Consider the following 25522-nt stretch of genomic DNA (forward strand, 5'->3'; position numbering starts at 1 on the left):
TTCTTATTTTATCCCTAATACTACTATGTGTGCGCGTGTGCGAGAGAGAGAGACGCTGATGAGATATGAAATAACCAGTAGCCAATTGAATAAGCTACCCTTTTGGATTTATATATTTGTAAATCTGACTCTCATTGCCTCACCAACCATGAACCTCACCGCACGTCACTGCTCCTCCCCTAACCCCTTCCATTATTACCAAGTGAATGGACGCAAAGCGCGCAGCCAGCCTCTGACTTTCTGCCCATGAATCCAACATCTGCTTTGATGGGAGGAAGGTGAGCTGCACTTTTTTTCCCCCCCTCTTCCTCAGTGTCACCCACCGGCTGAGAAACGGAAGCAGACACGTGTCTGACGGCTGAGGAGTTCCCCTGAAGACGGTCGTTTACGCGCATGAGAAGATTTTTAGGTTAAAAGTTTGGTGGATTTTTTTAAAGCATCAATGAAACTCTTTAGTTACTCAGGCAACGGTGAGAAGCACTCATCAATGAGTCTGTGAGTGACCCAGTTTTAAAACTGAAGAGGAAAATGGACAGCCTTCTTTTTTCTTTTTTTCTAATATTTATTACAGAAGCTCAGGCTTCTACACGCAGCAGTCTCCAACCACACATGTAAGTAAGCTTCCTCCTGTCTGTTTTACATGGTTTGTTTTTTGTGTCTATTTTAAAGTTACTAATTGCAAAGTATGAAAGCAAACTTGGAAATTGTTATCCTGAATATCAAATGGTGCAGTTTATAAGAGTTTACTCCAATGGTTATTGATATGCAGTTCTGAAATGCAGGTCCACACTCGATGTAAACAAAGCGCTCAATCTGCTGAAAGCCACTAGTAGCTCCAGTCATATGACTGGCTTACATTAGGCTGGCCCTAATCTGTGTAGGTTCATACATATGGCAGAATCAGACATTAAAGTGGAAATATAAGAGTGAATCTGCTGCAAAAAGTGCAAAAAGATGGGGGGAAAAAAAACGTGTTTTAATATTTTCAGTCAGTTGTTTCTGTAGGGAACCAAACACATGTGGTACTTGGCATCCGGTCCCAAATTTTGCTTACACAGTTTTGATTTAAGGACACATTAACCATTGATATGAGAAAAAATATTGTTCGTATTATGTTTATTTTTTTATTTTTTGTCCTGTCTCCATGACTTTAAAACTCCTTTTTCTTTTGAATTTGAAAAATTCACTTCTTCGTGTCATAAACTTGTGTCGAAGTTCAGCAGAAAACAGGCAGGAGAAGCATCAGTAGGGCTCTGTCATAATCTGGGCTGTAGGTTTGCATGAACAGCATTTCTTTAATTTGAATGAGCTGCAGAACTGGCTCCATATGGATGAGGAGGATCTCCCAACTCAGAAGCTGTTTGAAGCCTCTCAAATTAAGAGCCAGCCTCTTACAGCAAGTGTTTAAACCTCCATAATAATAATAAACAAAGGGCTTGAATTATACGAGAAGAGTTCCCTCTAACAATACGGCTTCTCATCCTGCAATTACACGTACAGCTGCAGGTGATAGTGATTCTTTTTGTTTATGAGACGAGCAGCTGGATGTTGTTCTTAAGACTCCTGCTGATCTGAGACAGGCTTTTTGTTTATGAGTAAAAGTTTCAAAGATTGTTTGTTGAGTGGTGCAGCATGCAGAGAATCATATGAAGACAGATCTGATGGTTGACCCAGACGAGCATCAGATTAGAGGGCTCATCATATTTTTACCTGCAGGGAGAAAATGTTACCCAACTTCTCTTTTTACTGACCTCCAGCCTCAGGCCTGCACGTAAAAACATGCATGTTGTGAAAATTGCAGTGTTCTTTTTCTTGATTATTGTAATTTATTCACACGGAATTAGGATTTTTTTTTGTTTGTTTGTTTTTAATTTTTTTAATGGATTTTAAGTTTTTATTTTTATGCAACTTTTATACAGGTTACACAGATAAAATGAAAGGCCTAGCATTTCTTGAAGGAATGCACATTCCCCACCACCTTTAAACTACAATCAGCTTGTGTTGAGAAATGACAAAGTTTTAACATTTTTGGTTAAATCTTGAGCATAATAATAACAAAATATTATTCAATACTGCAAGAATTCATGTGATTTGTTGACTTGGAGCATGTTGGGAAAGACTCAGCTACTACCACATCAAATTTTAGCTCAATATGTGTAAAATTATGTTTTGTGGACATTCTTTTTTCTAATTTTAATTAGCTGTAATCACCATCTTGAATTCACTCAGTGGATGAGTTGATGTAGATTTAGTTATTTTCAGGGAGTTTCTATAAAATCTGTTCAGTGGTTCATGAGAAATTTTGCTAACAAAGTGTAAACTCCAACAGGTAATGCCAAAGATTTTACACAATCTGTTAGCACTTGGAGTATGTGAGCAATTCGTCTCAGCTACTAAAACACCTCATTTTAGCTCATTATATGTACAATTGGATCATTTATAGCCACTTTTCTGTTAATTAGCTGCAGTGGCCATCTTGAATTGGGTTGACTTCAGGAGTTGATTTGTACATCCAGTGATTAACTTCTGAGAGTTTCCTAAAAAGTCAAGAGATATTTTGCCAACATGACAGACTAACCAGCACAAATGGGCAATTTACATTATCGCCAACCTTTCAGAGGGCGGTGATAAATAATACTGAGTTTAAGTTGAGGCTCAGGTTTCAAGCTTTTCAGCTCTGTTCTGAAAAGTGTCCAAAAATCAGAATGACATAGCTCAGGTAATGACTTCCCAGGAATGACTACAACAGGAAAATGCCTGACATAAATTCTGTCCGTCTGTCTCTGCCTCAGTATTTCTTAAAGAGCTCATAAATCGCCCGGCTGCCATCTGTACATCTGTAGAAACACAGCAGAACAATATTTTTGACATGTTGAGCGTTTCCCATACAGTTTCCTTTTCTTTTTTTCGTTTCAGGCCCAACGTGTGCACAGACAGGGAGGTGACGCTGGTTGCCCAGAGGCAGCCGTGTGTGCAGGCCTTCACACGCATGGTTAAAGTGTGGAAACAAGGCTGTGCGGGCCAGTCGTGGTGCACGGGACACGAGAGGAGGTGAGCAACGCAGCTCGTTTGCAGTTTGTCTGCGCACACAAAGCCTCAGTCTGCTCCTAAACAAACACTCTCGACATCACCTGCAGGGGATGCGGTGCTCTGCTGATTAAACTCTGGGAAAGTGCCAAACATTAATTGATGGGTTTTCTTCAGTCTCAGTGACTCGTAGCCAAAATCATTTATCCAAGAGGTCTTGATTTTGTCACTGAGCTCCATCTCCAAACAGGATGAGACGTAGCTTCCTGATTTCCTCCTTCTTCTTTCTCTGTTTTTGCTCTTGTTTTGTAATCACAGCTTTGCTGCACAGTTAGGTGTGACGCCCCCGCCCTCATTTCTGTAGGTTTACCTACTATTTAACACACATGTGCCTCTGCTGCCAACGTTTCTTTGAAGAAAAGTCCTAATGCTAGCGTTTTCTTTTGTCTCTAACAGAATATTATGGGAACTCCTCACTGAGCCGTTCATGCTCTATTTCTCTGCATTATTTACCGAGTCACAAAGTCAAAGGCTGCTTTGATGGCTCCAAGGCAACAATTACATGTTGTACACTGTTTTTCTACAGAGCTTAATGACTGTGGAGCAATGAGAGGGTCCCCAAAGTACAGGGAGAGCCTCCGTTCTCAGAGTAGACCCTGACAGTGTCACTCTGTAACATGGCGCATTCAAAGCCTGGGAAATTCAGCTTAACATCAGATGACATCTACTTCAAATACTGAGTGTTACTACATCAGGTGCTTCACACAGTATTTTACAACCCTCAATTCTAAAAAAAAAAAAACGTTGGGTCTGGACTGCAGGCCAGTCAGTTCGGTGTCTTTTCAGATGTGTAACCTGCCCATTCCAAAGGCACTAATGCACCCCCATACTATCAGAGAGGCAGGTTTTTGAATTGTTCACTGAAAATGGGCTGGATGGTCCCCCTCCTCTTTAGGATGGAGAACTTGACATTTATAGTTAAAGGTTTAAGTTTAAAGGAATGTCAGATTTCTTTTCATCTTACCATAGAACAGTTTTCTAACTTTGGTTCGGTTCATTTTAAATTAGCTGTGATCCAGAGAAGACATTGGCATTTCTGGATGGTGTTCGCATCTGGCTTCTTCTTTGCATGATAGAGTTTTAAGCAGCATTTGTAGATGGTCCTGTAAACTGTTTACAGACAGTGGTTTGTGGAAGTGTTTGTTCCTCAGCCCCATGCAGTGTAGTCCAGTACAGAACCAGACCTGGTTTTAATGAAGTTCTGTCTGAAGGCCCAAAGATCACGGGCATCCAGTATAGATGTCCAGCCTTGTTCTTTGAGCTCAGAGATTTCTCCAGGTTCTTGAAATCTTTTGATTATAATGGGACGCTTCCTAATTTTCCACTGAACCTTATTTTGAAATTGTCCCACTATTTTTAAAACCTTTTTGTAAAGTGAACCTCTGTTCATCTTTAATATGTTCTGTTGTGAATAAAATATTGGTTTATAAGATTAGCAAATCACTGCATTCAGTTTTTATTTACATTTTTGGACAATATCTCCACTTTTTTTGAAATTGGGGTCGTATATTACCTTTTTAAAATAGTGAGCCAGGTAGACTTTAACATATATCATTACACATATGACTTATTTTCAGTTTAATCCAAAAGATTAAACTGACCATGTTTGTTGCGCTCTGTTAGTTTTAATGTGTTGTAGATGCTATTTGTCACAGTTTGATGAAACGTTTTTAACTGAACCTTTGCCATGTTCACAGGACGGCATATTATACGGCATACAGACAAGTGTACAAACAGGATTATAAGACTGTGTACAAATGTTGCCCTGGATGGTCCCAACTGAACGGAGAAGCAGGTTGTCTTTATCGTAAGTATCTTCAGTTTCATTTTTTTTTCCCCTACACAGAATAAATAGTTTTAATTTGTTTGTGTCTTGCATCTTTTCTGGTCTCAGTGGGAGTTTAGGGAGGAAACATTATTTTAACGTTATCGGAGACCTCTGAATGAAAATGCTGCCCAAAAGGGTCAAGAGTCACTTTGCTCATCCAGACTTCTGAGCAGATGTTATCAGTTAGCGTTGTATCCATCGTACACGTGTTGTTGCAACATTCAAACTACTTTACCGGGTTGGGAAACAAAATCCTAATTGCTGACAGAGTTCAAATGTTACTCATAGCTCAGAAATTAGATTTGTGTTGTAGTGTCTACTTCTGCACTTGAGGGAAAGAAAAGAAAATGCTTAACATCTCTGTGCTGTCAGGACCCTGCAGAGCTCTGGTTGGTGAAGATGGAGAGCAGATCTGGTAATCTGTGTCTGCATGGCCTTAATTCCTGCAGTGCATTAAGTCAAAGTCAAAACAAATGCAGCCCAACATTTATCTCTTTCTTTCAGCAAAGCTGTGAAATGCTAGCACAGATTAGACACTTTAATAGTTGACATGGAAAAATGGCACCAACCGATTAGTTTTTGCCACCAAACACTGTCAGCTCACAATGAAAAGTCCAGGTGCTGATTTGCACAAGAACAACGAAAAGGTGTGTCGTTTTTGGCTGATCTGATCTCTGCACGAGTGGCATCCTACGTTGACGTCGCAACTAGGCTTGAGCCACGACCAATGCTCGAGTCCGATCTCGGCTTAAGGGAAAGGAGTTGTGTTGGTCACACTGAAGCTTCCAGCAGCTCATCTCTTTATGAACAGTTTCCGTGTCACACTGCTCAGACCAAGAAGGTTTCTTTGATGGGATTTTACAACCACTGCTCCGGATCACATAGCCTGCATACCGTGGACCGACCCTTGGCAAAGTCTTCCTGTAAACTGTTTATCTCGTGGCTTTTAGACTTATATGAAAGTACTCGGGTTCTCGTCCTGCTCCCATATCTATGACTGGCTCACGTGTTTAATGCGCAGCCTTCATAATGCCAGGATAGGGAAATTATTCCCTGGGAAAGCCCTCTAATTGGAGGTAGATGGGATGGCGAGCAGGAAAAGATCTTCTGGATGTTTCTATCATCATGCATCCTATTATTGCCTCTTTACCCCCCCCCCCTCAAAGAGCTGTTTGTTTCGAACAAAAATGCTATATTAAATTATACAATAAAACTATCTGTGCCCCAAATGAGTCTGTTTTGTTTTAAAATACTCAGAAAGAAATGCCATAAAGACACATTCCTCAGTATTGCTCACTGCCTGTACTTAAGTTAGTCTGTTTTGCGTGACAATAGCTGCTCTTTTCAGTATGAGGCACAGCTTTTATCTCTGTAACCAAAGACGTGGCAGCGCTTTGAGACGGGGACAAACTAATCACCCCTTTCTCTGAGCCATTGAACCTGGATAAAAGGAAGCTCACACCACAATCCTCCAACTCCTGCACACTTTGCTGTGTGATATCTGCACTGTACTTCAGTCAGCACAAATGCAGTCTGTGTGGCTGTTTTCAACAGGACCTCCAGCATCCAGAAGGGAAAATCTGCTTTGCAAAATGTACAGCTTTAGCTAATCCTCCGAACCCCCCCCCCCCCCCCAATGGGAGGAATAGGAATGCTTTGTGTTGAAATAGTGATTTAGTGTCTGGTACTTTTGAAGTTCCTTTGTGTACTCTGTTGTCTATCGTTCTTTGTGTGCGTTCTCCAAATAAAGTCAGTGTAAGGTAATTAGTCTAATGACTCCTATTTAGCTGAGCTGAACTGAAGGTGCAATCATCTGCTGAAGCGACCAGTTGAGTTGTTCTCTGGTCAGCCCCCCTCAGCTCTGCTGCTTCAGATAATTCCTCTGTGTTTCTGTTTAATCCATCGGTTGCACTTGCGATCCATGGTTTTAGCTGTTGTAAGCTCTGGCTTTTGTTTTTTTGTTTTTTTTTGACTAGCATAATTAGTCACATATTTAGAGAAAGAATATACCACAACAAACATCTGCTTATTTTTCTGTTTCATTGCACTAATTTGTCCCCCTCCATTTTGTTTTTCATATAGTTTAGATCCAGGCTGCCATCATCTAATTATACGTGTTTATGTGGTTTCCATTCTCACAACATGGCTCAGAGCTCTTGAGTGGTTTACAAATAGCTGAGTTTTCAAGTTTAATTTTGTAGGTTCTGATACTTTCAATCGTTGTCGTACAAAAGATTCACAAAGAAGAAAGTCAAACCTTTTATTTTTTTAGTGCATGTTGTTTTCTATATGCTTTGATAGGATCCTAAGCCCTATGAATTTTTATAGCCCACTGTTGGAGGTGAAGGCAAAATGTCTGTCCCTCAGTGAATTTTACAGATCTTGAACTAAAATGTGGCGTGGTGTTAGCTGACAGCTGTTCACAATACATACTCCAAGCGCTAACAAATCCTGCAAGATCAGGCGAGATATTGCACGATTGATGAGATTGTGCATAATGTTATTTTCAAGGTTAAACCAAAATGGCTACAACTTTATTTCTCAAAAATAAAATGCTTTTAGTGCTTTGGGTGATATGCAGTCCTTCCAGGAATTCGAGGCCTTTAATTGAAACAGTTATTGACTTTTTATCAGCATGAAGTCAGGTGGAACGAGGAGGCAGGATACAGTGGTGAAACATTCAACAGAAGTGTCCTTTGTGCGTTTTGAAAAGACTCCAATTTGCTCACTATCTTGTTCTGCTACAAGTGAAGGGCTCTTGACTTTGTGATGGTGACTTCCTCCACTTAAGTGTTGTGAGCACCAATCAATCAGCGAGTTAAACCTTTTTACTTGGCGAGTAGCCGAGGGGATGGGTGAGGATGGTGCGGGGTTAGCAGGGCGTAGAAACAGGCAGGTCTGCTGATTGGATGCAACAATCAGCTTTGTGACAGGAGCCGAGGAACAGAGACAATGGCTTCACCAGTTTGTCGTCCTCGTTAACTGCTGAATGGGAACTGGCCTCCTTTTGTGATGAGACCCATGTAGCTACATGTGAAATAGGGCTACCAGCCAGAAAGAAGGAAACGGTCCTCTGCCCGTCCATGGGTGGTCTTTTACAGTACTGTGCAAAAGTTTTAAACCACCCCTCATTCAGCTTTCACTCAACAAGGAGTCAGACTTTATTGTAATGTTTTAAAGTGGTCCCGATCAATAGTTCTCCGGGCTTTTTGAAGGTCTTTAAAAGTATTTCTTTGAACTGTGGCTACTTTTTTTTTTTTTTTTTTTTTTTTTTTACATCTTCTGTCTTTTTTCTTTTTATCTAATCATGAAAATGAGGAAAATATATGTGTAAAAGACAAATGAAAAAGTGTCAGGTTTAAAAAAAAAACAAAAAAAACCTAACTAGCAGATGAACAGTATCTGATAATCAGGTTTTCAGAAATGAGGAAATAAAATCTTAAAATGGGACCTGAAAGCTGCATCATTCTTCAGTTGATCATCTTCAGGTTCAACTAATATCGTTTTGGGAATCTTCTTGTTGATGCTAAAATACTAATTTAAGTATCAAACTGTGATATTTTTGTAATTCTTTTTTTTTTTTTTAGAAATCAGAACAATTTCTTTTTTTTTTTTTTGTGACAGGCACTGTTAATTAGGTGTCCAAATAAAGATCCAATTTAAAATTGGTTATTTGCTAAGTTTTTATGGGTGACACAACACTGATTCATTGAGTTTAGGAGCTTTTTTATTGTCTGAATGATTCAGAGTTTAGTGACTTCAACAAAAGGAGTGGCGTGATTTAAGACTTTTGCACAATATTTTGTATATTTGGGTGTACAGTATTATAAAAAAAGAGTAACATTTGTGTTGATCGTGAGATGGTGGACAGCTGTAGATAAACAGACACAAACTCAGACGCAAACATTGAAAATAGGCTGTAAACAACCAGGACACTAACTGGTGCGTTGTACAACAATGGTGGTGTGGTTTAGATTGTTTGCTACCACAGAACACTGACTGTGGTTTCTTTTAATAAATGAGCACTTTTTTTTTTTTTTTAAGATTTTTCAAAGCTGAATAGCTGTCATATTTGAGACTCTTGAGGTTTTCTTGATGTCATCTTTGCCAGCTGGAAGAACTTGTCTGACAGGGCAATCTTAACTGAATCAGATGTAATCTAGTTTGAATCCTGAAAGTAAATATTTAGTCCTGGGGGGAAAAAAAAGGCTACTTCTACAGTCAGGAACCTAAAGCATCACAACTTTGCTTTTCAAATGTCACAGGTGAAGGATAAAACTAATGTATCCACAATGATGACAGTTTATATCCTAATAACATTCGAACAGCGAAGGACACGTTTTAAAACCTGACAGAAATCATCAGACCCAGCTGCCTCCAAATTCCTCAAGACCTCTTTGAAGTGACACATTCTTCTGCAGAAAAAACTCGATTTGTTGCTTCAAAATGCAGTGCTTGGATGTGTGCTCACCAATGATGGCATCAATCTGAGCTCTGAATGCCGGCCGGCCTTTTACGAGAAGTATCCTAAATGGTTCCACCCAGTCGGTCGCACTTGGGGGGGGGAGGTTAAACACATCTACAGACACTAAACAAACTCAGTGTCGATGTGGACATCCCTTTCAGACACTGGCTTGTCTTCTTTCAGTACCTTTGTGTGAGTTGCTGACCCTTGCTCTGTCTGTGTCTTCTTTTTTGTGGGAGCTGCTAATCCTCTCAGAAAAGGTGTTTTTGTAACAGGAGCGGATGAGAGTGGGTTTATGGCACGCTGCATGCCACATTAAGGATTTATTTCAGTGAAACGGGGCACATCAAGGGGGGGGGGGGGTGCTCAAAAATGCTCTGGTTGGCTGTCAACAATCTTGTCTCATGTCTCTGAGAGGGAATGTACATCCCCCTTGTTGCTGCTTAGTCATGCCACCCTGTAGTGACTCTGAGAGACATCTGACCTTTTACTGCGGTGCTGCTGATTGTTTTCATTTAAATCTGTTTAGGAATGTCTCATTAATTTGATCTCTCTCAGCTGGTGATAACATTGTTCTAAAATATTTGGATCTAGTCAGTTGTGCAAATAAACCTGACCACTAGGTTGTTTTTTTTTTTTTTCCTGTCATTGGTTTCTTTCACCCCATTAAAATTTTCTCAGATTATTTAATCACTGAAAAGGACTGGATAAGTTACAGTGGCAATGATTTTGTAGCCAAATAATCATAATCATGAGGGGACTGGAAGTCGTCATGAGATTTGCTGTGGGAATCTGTTACTCCTGTTGGAGTGAGATTTCTGTAGGTTCACAAATGGAATAAAAAGCTGTTTATTTAAATATAAATACATATAAAACAGATGTATTTTACAGGGTTTGTAGAACCTCTACTACTGTTATTGTTCATCTACTGTTGTGGTGTTTACGTAATGTATGGAAGACGGTAAAGAAAAGATTTCTTTAAAAACTAAATATTAAATTCAGCATGTTTTTATGTGTGTAAATCTATTGGAGATACATGATTTCATCAGATGTTTACAGCTATAATATTTTGGTGTTTTTGCTCCAGTGCATCATTCTGTTTTGCAGGGATTTTACACACAGTTATATAAAAAAAAATTAAGTTCTACTGAGAGATCAATGCACCACTTACAAAAGTATTACAGATATTAAAACTGGCAGTTTTTATTGTTACCTGATTTTAGTTTCTGCAGCTGCTGATTAAAAAATTATCTATTAGCCTCAAAACATGACTCAAGTATTTCTGCATCATTCTCCCATTTTGTAGCCATATACTCTACTTTTGGAGACAGTGTTAGTTTGGCATCTGTTTTTGCTTTTTGGGGTTCAGAAACACTAATGAGACATCATTGATTAAATAACAACTACAAGTTTTAGTAGTGAAAGACGCCTGTGTGACGGTTGCGGCTCATTAGTGACGACACACAGGACAATGGGATTTTAACTGTTCCTGAGTGGTTCTGTAAAAGGTGACGTAAATGAAAAATGTCTCTCAAAGGCTCACACATAAAGTTTTCACAGGTTAAATTCAGTTCAACTGTATGTCACCAAACTGTTTAAGAGTTAGGTATACATGTTCTATGCTGAGTCTGTTTAAACTTTACTGAGCACACTGAGGCCCTCACTTTGACCATATAAAGCCATTAAAGGAGATTAGAAAGGGCATTCCGTGGTTTTCTGATTGATTATGCTCTCTTTGATAGGATTACATGAAGAGAAACTCATGTCTGGTAGATGAATGTAATTTAAGACGACTTTCAGACAACCTGAGGAAAGATTTTCATTTGTACTCCTTTTATGATTTGCTCAAGTTTGTTCTTCTCCTCTTCCACTCCCATTGTCCGCATGTTGCAGGAGGAACAATGAAAGGATGTCAGTCCTCTGGGCTTGTCAGAAATAAGCATCGACTTGAGCTGAGGAGGGCGCAAGGACCAGCTTTGATATAAATAACTGTGCCGTACTTCACATGGTCAACAGCCTCAACACAAATCAGATGAGCAGGGAGACTCAGGCACATGTGTATTATACATACAGGCTGTCATGATTAATGAATGTTGTCTGGATTTATGGATTATGATGATTTATACACCCCTAAGGTGGACTGATGTATTGGAAGTTACTTACAAGTTCCCATTGTTTAGGTATCTAAGATTCTTTGACTTTCACATTTGATTCAAAGCCAGTCTGACTTCGAGGCATTGCTGGACAGATTTTCTGCTCCTAAGAGACTGATGAGCTGAACCTACCCTGTGGCATTATGTTTTTTTTCTTATAACTCACCCAGGCACATCAGTTTTATCACACTTTGTGACAATGAGTGAAAGTTCAGTCAGTCAGTCTCAGGAAATGATTTCTGACTTGCGAGTTTAATGTAAAACGTACCATAAAACATATTTGTACAAGCTGTTGCCGTCGGTCTTGTCCCAACTAAGATGCTGTGTACATGTAGTTAGCATATCTCTTTAAGCCTGCCAGAAATCTGCTTCTATGCTCCGAGCCAAGTGATGAATTCCTCTTACATTGGATAGTGTGAATGGAGGAGAGTCAAAGTCCTTCTTAAGACAGCAGTTAACAGGTTGATGAGAAGTCTTTGATAGAAAGAGGTCAGTGTTTGAAACCGCAGGTGTTTAAGTCTCATGAAAACAGCCAGGTGTTTTCACCTCACTCACACATTTCTTCTGTCTCTTCTCTCCCACCATCCTGTCCGTCCACATGTGCACCTGATGCAGCGATGTGCAGCTATGGTGTGTGCTTCAATGGGGGCCGGTGTCGGGAAGGATCGGCCCAGCTTTGTCAGTGTCCTGCAGGGTTTACTGGGCCCAGCTGCCAGTATGGTAAGCAGAAACATCTATGCTGTGATATATATTCAGAATTGAGTTTTTCTCCTTCTTTAAACTTGAAAGGGGGGAAAAAAAACTTTTGTCTTTACAAAGTTAACAAATAAATTGAAGCTAACACAGAAAATTTCATCATGAAACGTATGGAGCAAGTGTTAGCATTCCTTACATCCATTTTTTTTTTACTAAACAACATATACATTTTCAAGGACTCAAAAGATCTGAAACTGAACAACAGGGTTCCCTTTTTTCAAAAGAACTCATTTTTGAGTTTTTCCTCAAGCCTACAGCTCTGATTTGTTGTGATTCATGAACTCTGTTTAGGTTTTAACAAGAATCGCCTCACGTCAGCAGTCGGCTTACCCACCAGAAGCCCAAATATTTTATCAGCAACTCCATTGTTGAAGTTGTGCTGTTGAAGGCATCTATACTGGATGCCTGGATGTCCGTGATCTTTGGGCCTTCAGGCAGAACTTCATTAAAAACAGGTCTGGTTCTGTTCTGGTCTTCACTGCATGGGGCTGAGGAACAAACATTTGCACAAATCACTGTCTGTGAACACAGTTTAAAGGACCCATCTACAATGAAAAAAGTGAAAAAGATAAAATGTAATACAAAAAGGGAAATAATACAAAATTTAAAACTGAACATACTGTATGTGGGGTCTGATATGCCAACATCCAGCTGATCTTCAGGGATGTCTGAAGTGTCTGAGCACCTGTGACCATCTGTCTCTCCTGTCCTTTTGGTGTAAGATGAACTGTCTGCATCATCAGACTCATTCAACCCTTTTTTATTATTGAAGCTCTAACAACCACAGTGGATGTTATTTATTATTTTTATTATCTCCTTTTCATTTGGTAATTCGGGGATCATTGTTCTCTTGCCAACCATCTTCCAAAGACAACTGTTTGATTTCAGTGCAGACATCTCTACCCCCTTCCTTTCCAGACATTAAATTGAACATTATTGTTCTGCACTGTGAATAATGACAATAAGCAATGGATATTTAGGGACCATTCAGAGTGGAGACCAGTGCAAAGGAGCCCCCCACACCTTTTATCTCTGAGCGCATCGGTCCATCAACCCTGTGTCAGTTTTATTGCTCTGTGATTGGCACTAAATGAGCTGCCAGATGATGGTGTGGGAGTTTCACCTGACTGGGGGGGGGGGGCAACACTTGTGGTGATGGAAGTCTGACACAGGCAGGAATACAGTCACAGCTGTTGCTTTTTGGGGGCCCTGGATGTGCCGAATGATCATCATGTCAGAGTAAAAAGAGACACAACTGCAAAGTGTTTAGTACGAAAAGGCTGAATGAAGAAAGAGCGCTTTGAAGATCACTTTAGTGGTCAAGCACATACCAGTATGGTGTTGCTGTCACGTTAAGGAGCATTGTGGTTGAAGTTGTATTTATGTTAGCGCTCTGATCACAAGCTGACATTGGATTATAATTATGACTGTAATTTACTCAGCTGTCACTCCCTCGCCATTTGTTATACTGAAGCCAGTCAGTGATGCAGAGTCCCATGTCACACAGATTCACCCATCATTTAATCACCTTAGGCACTCTCAGCAACATTCCCCGTGGGTCACATGTGGCAGTATCCCCTTGCAGCCCTTCTGATGTGGTTTGTCCATGTTTGTGTGCAGCAGCTGGACTGTGTTTATGTCATTCAAAGGGGCCAATTACTCTCCTACTCACAAAAGTTGTCTGAAGCCCTCATCTGTTTTGCTTTTTAGCAACATTGCGCAACAAAGATGTGTAAGACGATAATTATTGTTTTTGTGTTTTGGTGCCTTACCTTTATGGTGATGTAAGAACTTTAGCCTGGAGGCTATTCTTATCTTTCATTAACAGTAAATCAGATGCGACTGATTGAAGATCGCCTTTTTTCCATCGCGGAGTCTTATGTGAATATATCGGAATTTATACATAATTGTAATTATTTTTTATATTATTATTATTATTTTATGTTGTTACTATCTAACTTTTTTTTTTAAAGCTAGCACTACCAAGGCAACTGTATGATGTTTTGTCTGTTTTTGTGTTGAAGTCCATTTTCACATTCTTGTCTGTATCCAACAGGATTTAGTCACTTGATGTCTGATGTATTTGGTATCCAGCCTGTCATCGGTACACAAGTGCTTTCTTCTGGGATCAGCACCTTCCAAAGCTTTCAGACCTCAGGCGGGACAGATGTCTTTATAAAAGCTGGCATCTGGGCTCAGCAGTAGACACACAAAGATAGTGGCTGGGCAACAATCTGCAAAAGAAAACTTTGCTCTCCTAGTTAAAGTGTGTGTGTATAAATATATATATATATTTATTTCATATCATATTTTGTGGAAAAAGAAAAAGGAACTTCTGTGAAAACGTAAATTCTTTGTAATGGAAGGCAGATATATCCAAGTTAAATGTGTGAGTGCAATACAAGGTTTTCAAAACAGGGAATATATTTGAAGAACTACTTTTTTTTTTTTTTTTTTCCTTCCCCACATTGTGTTTTGATTATGCTGTTTTTGATCAGTTTCTTGATGGGAAATGCTGCGCAGAAAGAACTCTGTCTCTGTTACTGTAATTGGATTACCTTTTAGGATTTCTGAACCATAGCATTTATCTTGCCACAGTTTGTGCTCTTTGCAGCGTAAAAAGGACTAGCTTGTTCTTGACAGATCTTGTTCAGTCGTAGCAGTAATATGGCATCAAGAAAGGAAATATGTGAAGAAAATAATCTTTTTTTTTTTTTTTTGGTTTGTTGTAATCCAAAACCTTAATGTCTGGTCACATGTGGGTACCTCTTGAGGACTTTAAAATAAGTGAAGAATGTTTTAGTCCGTCTTTGTCGAAAAGGCACATAGGACCAGAGTTTGTTTGCTGATGAGCTGTTAAATGGTTCAAACTTCAATCTATTCTTCAATTTTGATCCTGATTGTTTCTTCTTTGTCCTGTCTTAACTAATTTGCTTCCACCTACTATGTGAAACTGAATGCTTGTTCTTGTGGTTTTGGAGATCAGAATAGTAGGAATTCATTGATTTACTGAAGGTCTTTTTGAGTTGCACACAGTCTTTGATGAAACTGAACCAGCACTGTCTGGTTGACTGACTGGACGTATAAAAATATCCTCTTGCATTGTGACATTAGAATAAAGAACATTTTAGTAATAATGAAAGGTCTTTGGCAGAAATGCAGAACTGTTGGTGCTAAGATTGCTTGAATCAATTACAAAGTAGTTTTAGGGTTAACTCTACATCTCCTATTATTATTTGTCTCTTATTGAAGTGTATAAAAATAGTGTATATATAACTTTTAAGAGTTCCACACTTTCTTTGTTAACTTTTGTCAACAATTCATCTTAAAGTTTAAAACAAGGTTTTGTAAATAACCATAGTTAGCTGGATGATATCAGATGTTACTGTTTAACACACATTTTGGACTTGTTTAAATAGCTGTTTTACACTGAAATTACTTTAGTTTATTAGAAGTCTTTTCTTAGATTAATGGTCCGGCAGCCTGTTGAAACCTGCCTTTTTATCACCTTAATAACTTGTTGTAGTGCTCCGAGACTTTTAACTCACTGTGCTTAAATGTAATAGAGCAAAATGTGGCGTTTGTTCATTGCTGCCAATCACCGCAATGTGATTAGTACAAATGTATGCTCAATTAGGCAAATTTAAGAAGAGGGATTTTTGTTTACGGAGGTGTCAGGAGAGCAGAGTTGTTAAAGGTCTAGTTTGCTTTTTTTAGTGGAGGTTGCATTTCCAAAATTGGAGTCATTTGCAATCAATGGTAATATATTTGAAAATGAAGGCAGACTGGTTTTTGCTTTTGCTCATCAAGACTGACAGTGATGGTGGAAAGCAGCAGCAGCAGCAGAGACAGATGGTATCTGTCTGTCATGTTTTTGAGGTGCAGGTTCATATGGGTCATGCTGTAAAATGCACAATATGGAGAAACCATTTCTCACCTGTTGCTCCCCCAAAGTTAGGATACAAGACTGACAGTCTGTGGATTTTTTTGTGTTTGTTTGTATTGGATCTCTTTCATTGATGTTAAGGATCAGTTACAAATTCAATCTGAGATTTCCTTTTTTTGCTGGCCTTCATTAAAGTTCCAAATCTACACACGACAGAATGACTTTTACATGGAATTAGGAATAAAAAATGCAGAAACACTGATTTACCAAAGCAAATCATCTTCAGTTTACTATCATTTGACCTTGCCCCTTTGTTTGACTGAGAAAATATAGGTTTTGGGGAGTAGAAGAGATGTGGAGGAGATCCAAACATGTCCATGATAGCTTAAAAAGAATGTTAGATTTAGTTTCCTTAACAATGTAATTGGATTACAAGGATGCAAATCTGTCAGTTTTACCATGGGAACTGTTTCCTGTTTATTCAGTTTACTGTGCATAAAATGTGGAAGTGGTTGGTAAGGTTAAAAGATTTTAACACACACCTATAACTCACATAATTTTGTCATTTTATTTATTCTAAGCATGAAGGACTGTAAAAGCATGAGATTCTGATATAGGGAGAAGGTCAGCTGCAGCAGTTTGTCATCCATGACTGGTGTATTCATGAAAGGTCAAAAAGGTGTTGGATAGCAGGGTTTTGGTTCTAGCACATTTGTTTTATATACTTATAATTTAGCCTTGTAGACATTAATGGCTGATAATGGTGTTGTAAATGTCTACAAAAAGATAAGCTAAGCCGTTCTCAGACAGTGATTCTCAGGCTTTCCTGTTTTCTCTGTGATGGATTTAACAGGTTACAGCTAAAACAGATGTGAATAGGTTTGAAGTCTGCTTTTTTACTTTTTTAGAGAAAATTGATGTCTTTGGTTGTGACCTGGAAAAACACAAACATAAGGTGAAAAAGTTAAAACTAGATCTCTTTTTGAGGGTGACATAAGCATGCTGTTCATGATTTTTCGCTCCTCAACCATAAATTGGAGTTTAAGTGGGTTATTCAAAGTATGTTTTGTTCAAAAATTCAATCCTTTTTCTTTTTAATTGTTATAACAGCCAGCATATTAAAACTCCCAGAGAAGTTAAAATTAGAGTAATCTTAGTGATGGAGTCACTGCAGAGGCAGCATGCTGGAGTTTTCTCACACATTCCTCTTTGTCCCAAACTCTTTTGTCTCAGTTTCACTTTATTTCTTTACATCCTTGTAATTTTCCCACATTTATACCTCAGCCCAACAAAGTAAACAATAGACATTTGTCTTACAGTAATGAATTGTTCCTCTTTGAATTATTGTTTGCAACACAAATTAATTTGTTAAATAAAGTCTTAATATAGTTTAACCATTTGGCCTATAAAGATCTGTAGTTGTTAATTATGTAAACGTTGATGAACATAAATAACACTTTCATCAAACTGGTTTCACTTTGTAACAAGTGTAGGATTCAAATTTATCAAAATCTCAGTAAATATCAGTTGTAAATACTATGTTTTTGCAGTAGAATATTTAAAGAAATCATTTTTTGGCTTTTTTTTTTCTTTTTTTCTTTTTTTTTAGAAAAAAACCCCAAAATGCTTTCAACAGTTAACAGAACAGAAAACTTCTTGCCTATACAGTAGTATTTGGACAATAATTATGAATCAGAGAACAGCCTATTTAGGTTTGTAGCAACAGTTTAATGTCTCTTTCAGGCCAAAGCTTTTAATTCTCTGTGAGATAATTGGGTTGAGCCGGGAGGGAGAGCGGCTCCGAGCCTGTGAAGGAAAGACGTCTCTAATTAGAGGGAGTGTGTTCCCGCTAGAGGGTGGGGTACGTCCTTGCCCAGCTACCTGCCACTGCGCTCGGCACAGCCTCCTAATCTCTCATAATTGTGCCGTGTCTGGGCACCCACACCGACTCATTAGGCTCTTTACAGCATTCCTGATGAAAGTCACTCCTGATCACAGTGGGGGTGGGAGGCATTGCTTCTTCATAAATCAGATGAGACACGAGTTTGGAAAATACATTTGGGAAATGAATCAGATTGGACTGATAGTTTCATCCGCCCTGATTCATATACCTTCCACTAAATTTTGCATTTTTTGTTCTTATTGAGCCTTTCTGCATTCAGCTGTGTTAAACACTGCCTTTGAATGGGCTATATTTTATTCCTTATCTTTATCTCAGTAGGGAGTGGTTTAATGACGTTCCTCCTATATAATCACATGAAACATGTTTTTTTTCGAAGATAACCTGCATGAAATGGGCTGTTTGTAGGTAAACTGTATGCTGTCGAACTTGGCAAAGGCCTTGTTTTCTCAGGGAGCTTTGAAAGAGCCAAGAGTGATTCTGTTAGAAGTTTTTTGAAGTTATTGCAAATGATAAAAAGTATAAATTGTCAATGTCAATTTTATTTATATAGCACATTTAAAAACAGCAGTAGCTGACCAAAGTGCTTCACAGTTTACGCCAACCGTCAAACATAGAACGAGATTAAACCAAAATAAATTAAAACACAGAAATATAAACAGTAAACAGAAAACAAATTGAGTAAAAGTATCATAAAAAACATTATTCATACTGTATTAAAAGCCAGTGAAAACGGATGCGTGTTTAAAAGAGATTTAAACATTGATGAAAAATGACTATTTGCTATTGTATCATCGTGATATTACTTTCTGTTTTTGCCTTAGTTTGGATAAGCTTTTGGCACATGAATGAAGCAGACAGCAGCTTTAATGCTTTGACTCAGCTAATATATGTTTTTGAAAGGTAAATATAATCTGACAGGCCCTACTGTGGCAGGCAGATGTTAACTTGATGATTTATTTACATTTGACAACTGTTGAGTTAGTCACTGTCTCACAATTAAATAAAAATGGTTTTGTTAGGCAAGCTGTAATTATCAACACTATGATGGGATTTTACAACATTTTTCACATTAGGGGTTAAAAACAAAACAATGGCACGAGTAAATCTTGCTTTAATGTTAGGAACAAATCATATAATAGTGGCTTTCGGAAGCTATTCTATAACATTAGAGCTCATTGCTTCCAAACAACCCTACGGTCATGGATTTTATTGCCATTCCCGTTAACTTTGATTAACTGTGGAAGCATGTCATGTCACACTTAAGGATGTGGGGCAACAATGTTCCTTCCTTCAGTATATCTTAACCGTGACCGCATGTCATGTTTTTGCCACTATTTGCCCCGTAGGTAAACGGCTCTGAATGATTTTTCCCTCTGCACATACCGATGTTACATATCTCACAAATGCAGCTGAGAGGGAGACAGCCTGGAATCACAACAAGTCATTTTTGGATTCCTGCAGGCCTCCGTGTGATGACCCAGACGTTAAAAACTCCTGGGTCAAAGCTGGAAAAAGCATGTCCCGACAGGAAACACACAGAGCACACGCTAAGGGTCAGAAGGGCAAATGCTCGAAGTCTGTGAAGTATTTCTTACTCCTATTCGTCTGTGTTGATCAGAAAGTATCATTAAGACATGAATAGTACTTAGCAGTAGACTTTTATTTTTGTCTTTTTCTTTTGTCTGTAAAATGCAGCTGGTTGTTAAACTGAACAACAAAAACCAAGGGTCTTTTTTTATGCACCGCATCTTTTTTGTTGTTGCTGTAAGACATATTGCTCTTTCTGCTTTCATTGTATGAACAGTCATAACAGAGCTGTGAGAAAATGCTGTAACTGTACAGCGTGAAGAAGTCGACTTTTGGAGAAACTTTGTGACTCATCAAAGTGAAGTTGGCTGCCTGTTTTTAGGAATGAAGGAAGCTGTGGTAGTCAGCTCTGCCACAGAATAAAAAAAAAGAAGCTGAGTCAGCGAGAGGCAGCCGGCTCCAAAGAATACAGAATTTAAATCATAAACATACAGCGCATGAACACACATGTGTGCACTTGAGACGCGACAGGCTTGCCTCGCGGTGAAGAGAAATGGATCATCAAAACGAGGATTAAAGGAATTTTGGGCTAAGCAGAGCAGAATGTTCACTAAACAAACTTAAACAGTGGATTTTAGTCTTTGATATCACTTACAGTTCCTGTGAGGTAAAACATGCAGAAATATCACAGGTCAATAAACTTCACACGAACTACAAAGTGATTTAAGTGATTTACTCAAGACTCAACCTGTTAATGCCTCCATCAGTCAAACAGTCTGCTGCTCGTCTCTGGTTTCCTGTCAACACTTGTCTTAAAAAGATGGGTTCAAAGAAAGCCAAATTTAGGCAATAAATTCACGTTTTTATATTAAACATGGATAAAAAAAAACCCCGACGCAAGTAACTAATTTTAACTTGAACTATATGGCTATTGCTTTCTAACAGGAAAAAAAATGTCTTGAGGTATTTAAAAACACAATCTTGCTTTGCCTGTTGAAGAAATTGCTTTAAATGTGATTGACAAATATGTTACTTCCATTTAAACCTTAATGATGTGTTCTCTAAAATATATAAACACAGTGCTTCAGTCTAAATTGGTAATATTTTTTTGAAAACTTAATAGGTTTGTGTACAAATGTCTCTACAAGATCTGTATGTGGTTAGGGTTTTTTTTTGTCATTAAAGGAACATTTTTAACTTCTCAATTTCCTGGCAAGTCATACCAGTTCCAGTACTACTGGTATTTAACAAGTCAGCTGCCATGTTTGCCACAATTACAGCATCTCAGGAAGAAACCTTTGCTTAGAATTTCCATTAAAAATGCACCAAAATAAGACCTAAGGGTGAAAATTAAAGGATGCATCAGGCAACGCTCTCTGGTTAAAGCCATTGTGGTAAACCGGAGGGGAAAACATTCTACCAGAGCACACACTTCGACAAGTATAGCAAGCTTTGACAGTGAATTATTATGGTGTGGTGGGCAGCTGTGTTTTAGTTACAACATATATTCACATATATCATGTTCACCTCCACATCTGGATTGTTTTCAATGTAGCAAAGGATTAACAGCAGGGGGCAACGTTGAACTTTATCTGAAAGCTGAAAAATAAATGCATTCAGGTTGACTAGTTCACATTAAATATTCACCTGAAGTTGTTGCCTCCTTGAGATGTGACTAGTTTCAGTCCTCAGTATCCAACTGGGAACATAAAGAGCTTGCTCTCTGATGAAACTTATGCTGTTACCAAAAGATATACCAGGAATTTTTCATTTTTACGAGTTTGCTTCAGGTCTTAATACAGTGTAAATATAATGCAAAGTATTATTTTAATATAACTGATTTATATGGTTTGCATGAACGGTGAGTGTGTTCATCCCCGTTTTGCCTTTTATAAAAACAACTTGCAGACAAATAAGCATTAAGAGAAACTGCTTAGGAATGGAAGAATGAAACGATGCAAATGTATCTCCAGTTTTCACACAATCTTTGACTCTATAGGGACTTTCATCATTTATGAAATAACTTTTCTCTCTTTTGCAAGCCTTGTTGACCTGATTTACCCAGTTCAGCTGTTTCGCCTGAGTTCCCATGAGGTACGTTTGGACATCTGGCCATCAGGTGGATGAAAGAACACTAAGAATTTTAAGGACTGGCTATGTTGGAGGTCAGAAAAAGTTTTCCAAGCTTACTTAAAAGGTGTAAAGTAAATTATCAGTTCCAGTTCACAAATGGTTAGCCGTAGAACATGTTTTAGATCATGTTTCATCAGCTGCCACATGCGGAGGTCAGCAACAGTGAAATCATCTCTGTGAATGAAACCTCTGGACTCAAATAGGCCGTTCCCGTCTTTATAGCACCTGATAAATGAAAGCAGCTGTGAGGACTGCGATGCAAGCAGGAGTGAAGATTATAAAAGCATATTATTACACCAGCAGGCTCCAGACCCATTCATGACTCCTGTTGAATGCTGCATTTTTCCAGCCCATAACCCCCTGAGATAATATCAGAGGTCTGATGGTTTTCTTTGGCCTGGTGAACCCCTAATGATTTGTCGAGACATTACCCTTGTCCTCCTGGGAGCAAGTGCTGGTCATCCTTATCAGAGAAAGTCACACAATACAGCAGAGGAATGTCAACCCTAAGCTCTGCTGCAGCTGAGCTTGAAAAACAAAATCAAAAGTTTTTAGTTCAGCTTTTGGTATTTTTCATTCTTTGCTGGGTTCCTTGGGAACGAAGCATCCGCTACACAGATGTTCACATATTTACTCGGTTTTACAAATCTTTGTTTTAGATTTTTCTTGCAGTAGAAGATAATAACAAAATATGTTTTTTTTTTCCCACTACAATAGTGTTCTCACAGAACAATCCACATCTTTATATTCAACACATGAGTGTGACAGAGTATTTGTCACAGACCACCAAGAAATTGATTAACTGACAAAGGTAATGTTCAAAGTCTTTGCAAATTTGCGTTGCTGTCAATTTAGTCAATGAATGAAATCCTAAACAAAATATGAAGCATTTGTCATGTAAATTGAGAGATAAGTTATTTCCCCCTCAAGATGAATGCTTTGTTGTTATTATTTTTATTGGGGCCCAATAAAACTTCTGCACAGCTTTCAAAATTATCATGCATTTGAATGAATAATTCTTTAAATAAGAACTAAGCTTTGTGCTTTGATGGCTCAGTTCAGCATATAAATGTAATAACTTTCTTAAAACAAATGAAGCATAGATATCTCACTTTGAATGACATCTTGTTTGTATATTTATTCATTTAAAAGTAGCTTAACCCAGGTTGGGGTTTTCATCAGTTTCCATGCTGTGGTCCACTAAAATATTTTATCCCATCAAAAGGCCAAAATATGTTACCTTTTTTTACATTTGTACTGAACAAACATGAATCATTAATAGCAGTCTAATGATTTTAAAGACTCATACAGAGTTGTTGTATTTGAATGCTCAGATATTCCCAATAAGCATTTCATTCAGTGTATATTACGTCTAGAATTATGATTCTGAAAGTGATGTTTTGATGTGTCAGTAATGTAAACTTTCTGATACAATGAGGGACCTGTGATTGGCTTGTGTCACATATATATGTAGACATTTGCCTCATGGTCTCATGTGATTCCTCCTGCAGGGGTTCAACCTGGAGCATTGGCCTTTGACTCTGAGTAAGATCATAAATTGGACTGCAGACAGACCGTGATGCTTCAAGCATCTGACCTCTCTCTGGTAGAATGTGTGCTCCAACACAAGACTCGGGTCGTGCCACCCGCGGTGACTCAGTGTTCACGGGATGGTGATGGACTTTAAATGCTTCTCCTCTTTGAAGGAGGTAGCAAGTCTTGTTTTCAGCACCCTGTATGTTCGGTCACACTGCTGACGATTCAACCAGGTGACAGATTGATGGACGGGAAAGAATGATGTACTGAAATCTTGCTATTTGCACAGAAATGTGAAGCAAGAATGTAGCTTCCATTTCAGTAACCAAAATAAATTCTGTAAATGTTTGCCTAAACTTTTAGAGATGTGTGTGTTATGTCAATTCTCTTATTGATCAGTTTGACTGGTGTCATGTTGTTGAATAAACCTTAAATTAAAAAAGGGGGGAAAAGAAATTGTTGGTTCAACTTTGCACATTCCTAGATAAATCTAAACATTGTTTTTAAGTCCTCTAGACATTATCTTGTACTCATTAAACCACCCATGGGGTAAATAAATACAAATCTCTAAGCACTCAGCGTCTCTCCCACCTGACCCACAGCAGTTCGACATTCCTGCTCGCTTATTGGGCAGAAAGATGCTGCGAACTATGAGCGTGACACTGACTCTGGTCCTGTTTGCTTCAGCTGCCACACAGGTGTGTGGCCTCAGGGGTGTCAGGAAAGAATAGACGTCCTCACACACTCAACCCAAACACACAAAGCCTGACCACAGGACGCTATCATTTTCAGGTTGCATTCAGCTTCTTAACCATCTCCTTCTTTCTTCATTCTAGTTGTTTTTATGGTATCTTATCTTCAGTTCAGGCATTAAAGCAGTGGGGTTTTTTTACAAGTTAGAGGAACTTTATTTACAGTCAGGCACTTTTCCTCACCCCGGGACTCAGACCTATTAAATCAAGCTCTGATGACGCTGTCCAGAAATAAAAATCAACAAGCTTCTGAAAAAGAACTGTGACTGCAAACTATTTTATCCTTCAGAGCTTTTGTCTCATAAAAGGCTCATATTGTTTGGTTTATAGTGTAATAAAAATCATTCTTAATGTTAAAATGGCACCTCTTTAAGTACTGCAGGTCATTTAGGATTTGGCAAACGAAAGTTCCTCCTTAATTTCATCACTTTTAGCTCTCAGTCCAAAATTCCATTTGCTGGCACACAAAATAAAACAAATCTGCAGTAGAGAATATCTCCAGACAACGTTTTTCGTGATCATATTAAAATATAAATGCAGGAAATGTATCTGTGTGCACAAAACAGCTGGACTGTTAGCACATGTCTGATTTGAGTCATTATGTGTGGTTTTTGACTGATGAAGTTTATAGATTTAAGAGACAAAGGAGAAAGTGCTGCACATTTTCTGTATTTCTGCACTAAATTCATAATCTTTTAATCTGATTTGGTGTAACTAAGTGCTGTTTAAACCAACACAGACTTTCAGTTAGCCTTCCTTGTCAATATAGCTTTAATGTGAGGTAAACTTTGCGTTTTTCCCCAACAGATGTGAACGAATGTGAAGAAACCAACGGCGGCTGCGAGGGTCTCTGCTGTAACATCATCGGGAGTTTTTACTGCAGGTGTCCTGCCGGACAGAAACTGAATGAGGACAGCAAAACGTGTCAAGGTCTGTTGTTTAACTCTCACATTTTTAATTTAGCAGCTTTTTTAAACCTCGAAACCTAACAAAACCAAAGTTCACACATGACAAATCTGAATCACAACTGGTTGTGTTGATAAAGTAAAGGTAATGTATTTTGTTAGGGTTTCCTTTTGTAATTATTGTATTTGCTCATGGTTAGAAGTCCCCTATGGAAAATTTTGGCCCCTCATTCGATAAACATGGAAAAAAATAATAATAATGAAGCTTCAGATAATTTCAATTTGTGCACTGAAACAAATTTCATCTCAGCAAATTTTTCCTGAGATTTTTCCCATGAGATTTATTTTAGTCTCGTCAGTGTCTCTGATTGTGGAATCTCAGGCGGGTGATTGATTTAATCAGTGATGATTCCTCTGTGCAGCAGCCAACCCTGAAGGAGAGTCTAGCCAGGGATCCAACGCAGTCTGAAAAAGGATGGGATTTGGTTTTAGTATCTCCCAGGTCTGGACAAATATGGAGAAAAGAAACAAAGATTGGGAAATCGTTTGTGTTTCCCGACATTGTTCCATGTTGTCTTCTGAGTATTTCTC

The 25522-nt window shown here is 38.5% G+C and overlaps 1 protein-coding gene across 1 annotated transcript; it reads left to right on the top strand.

Annotated features, from left to right (window-relative positions):
* The first annotated feature begins 114 nt into the window (after window positions 1–114).
* LOC119617000 (multiple epidermal growth factor-like domains protein 6) lies at window positions 115–23665 on the top strand. The gene is made up of 5 exons (XM_037975540.1): window positions 115–611; window positions 2917–3051; window positions 4785–4894; window positions 12149–12253; window positions 23250–23665. Exons 1-5 carry the CDS (start codon window positions 529–531, stop codon window positions 23285–23287), a joined length of 471 nt encoding a protein of 156 aa, XP_037831468.1. The 5' UTR covers window positions 115–528; the 3' UTR covers window positions 23288–23665.
* Window positions 23666–25522: the final 1857 nt, after the last annotated feature.

This window comes from Kryptolebias marmoratus, linkage group LG4 (assembly GCF_001649575.2).
Source record: "Kryptolebias marmoratus isolate JLee-2015 linkage group LG4, ASM164957v2, whole genome shotgun sequence".
NCBI lineage: Eukaryota > Metazoa > Chordata > Actinopteri > Cyprinodontiformes > Rivulidae > Kryptolebias > Kryptolebias marmoratus.

Excerpts from the sequence above, each read along its gene's own strand:
- LOC119617000 (XM_037975540.1), top strand. The coding sequence starts at position 529 with ATGGACAGCCTTCTTTTTTCTTTTTTTCTAATATTTATTACAGAAGCT. Across the intron at positions 4,895-12,148 it reads AGAAGCAGGTTGTCTTTATC|CGATGTGCAGCTATGGTGTG; the intron begins GTAAGTATCTTC and ends CACCTGATGCAG. Across the intron at positions 12,254-23,249 it reads TGGGCCCAGCTGCCAGTATG|GGGTTCAACCTGGAGCATTG; the intron begins GTAAGCAGAAAC and ends TTCCTCCTGCAG.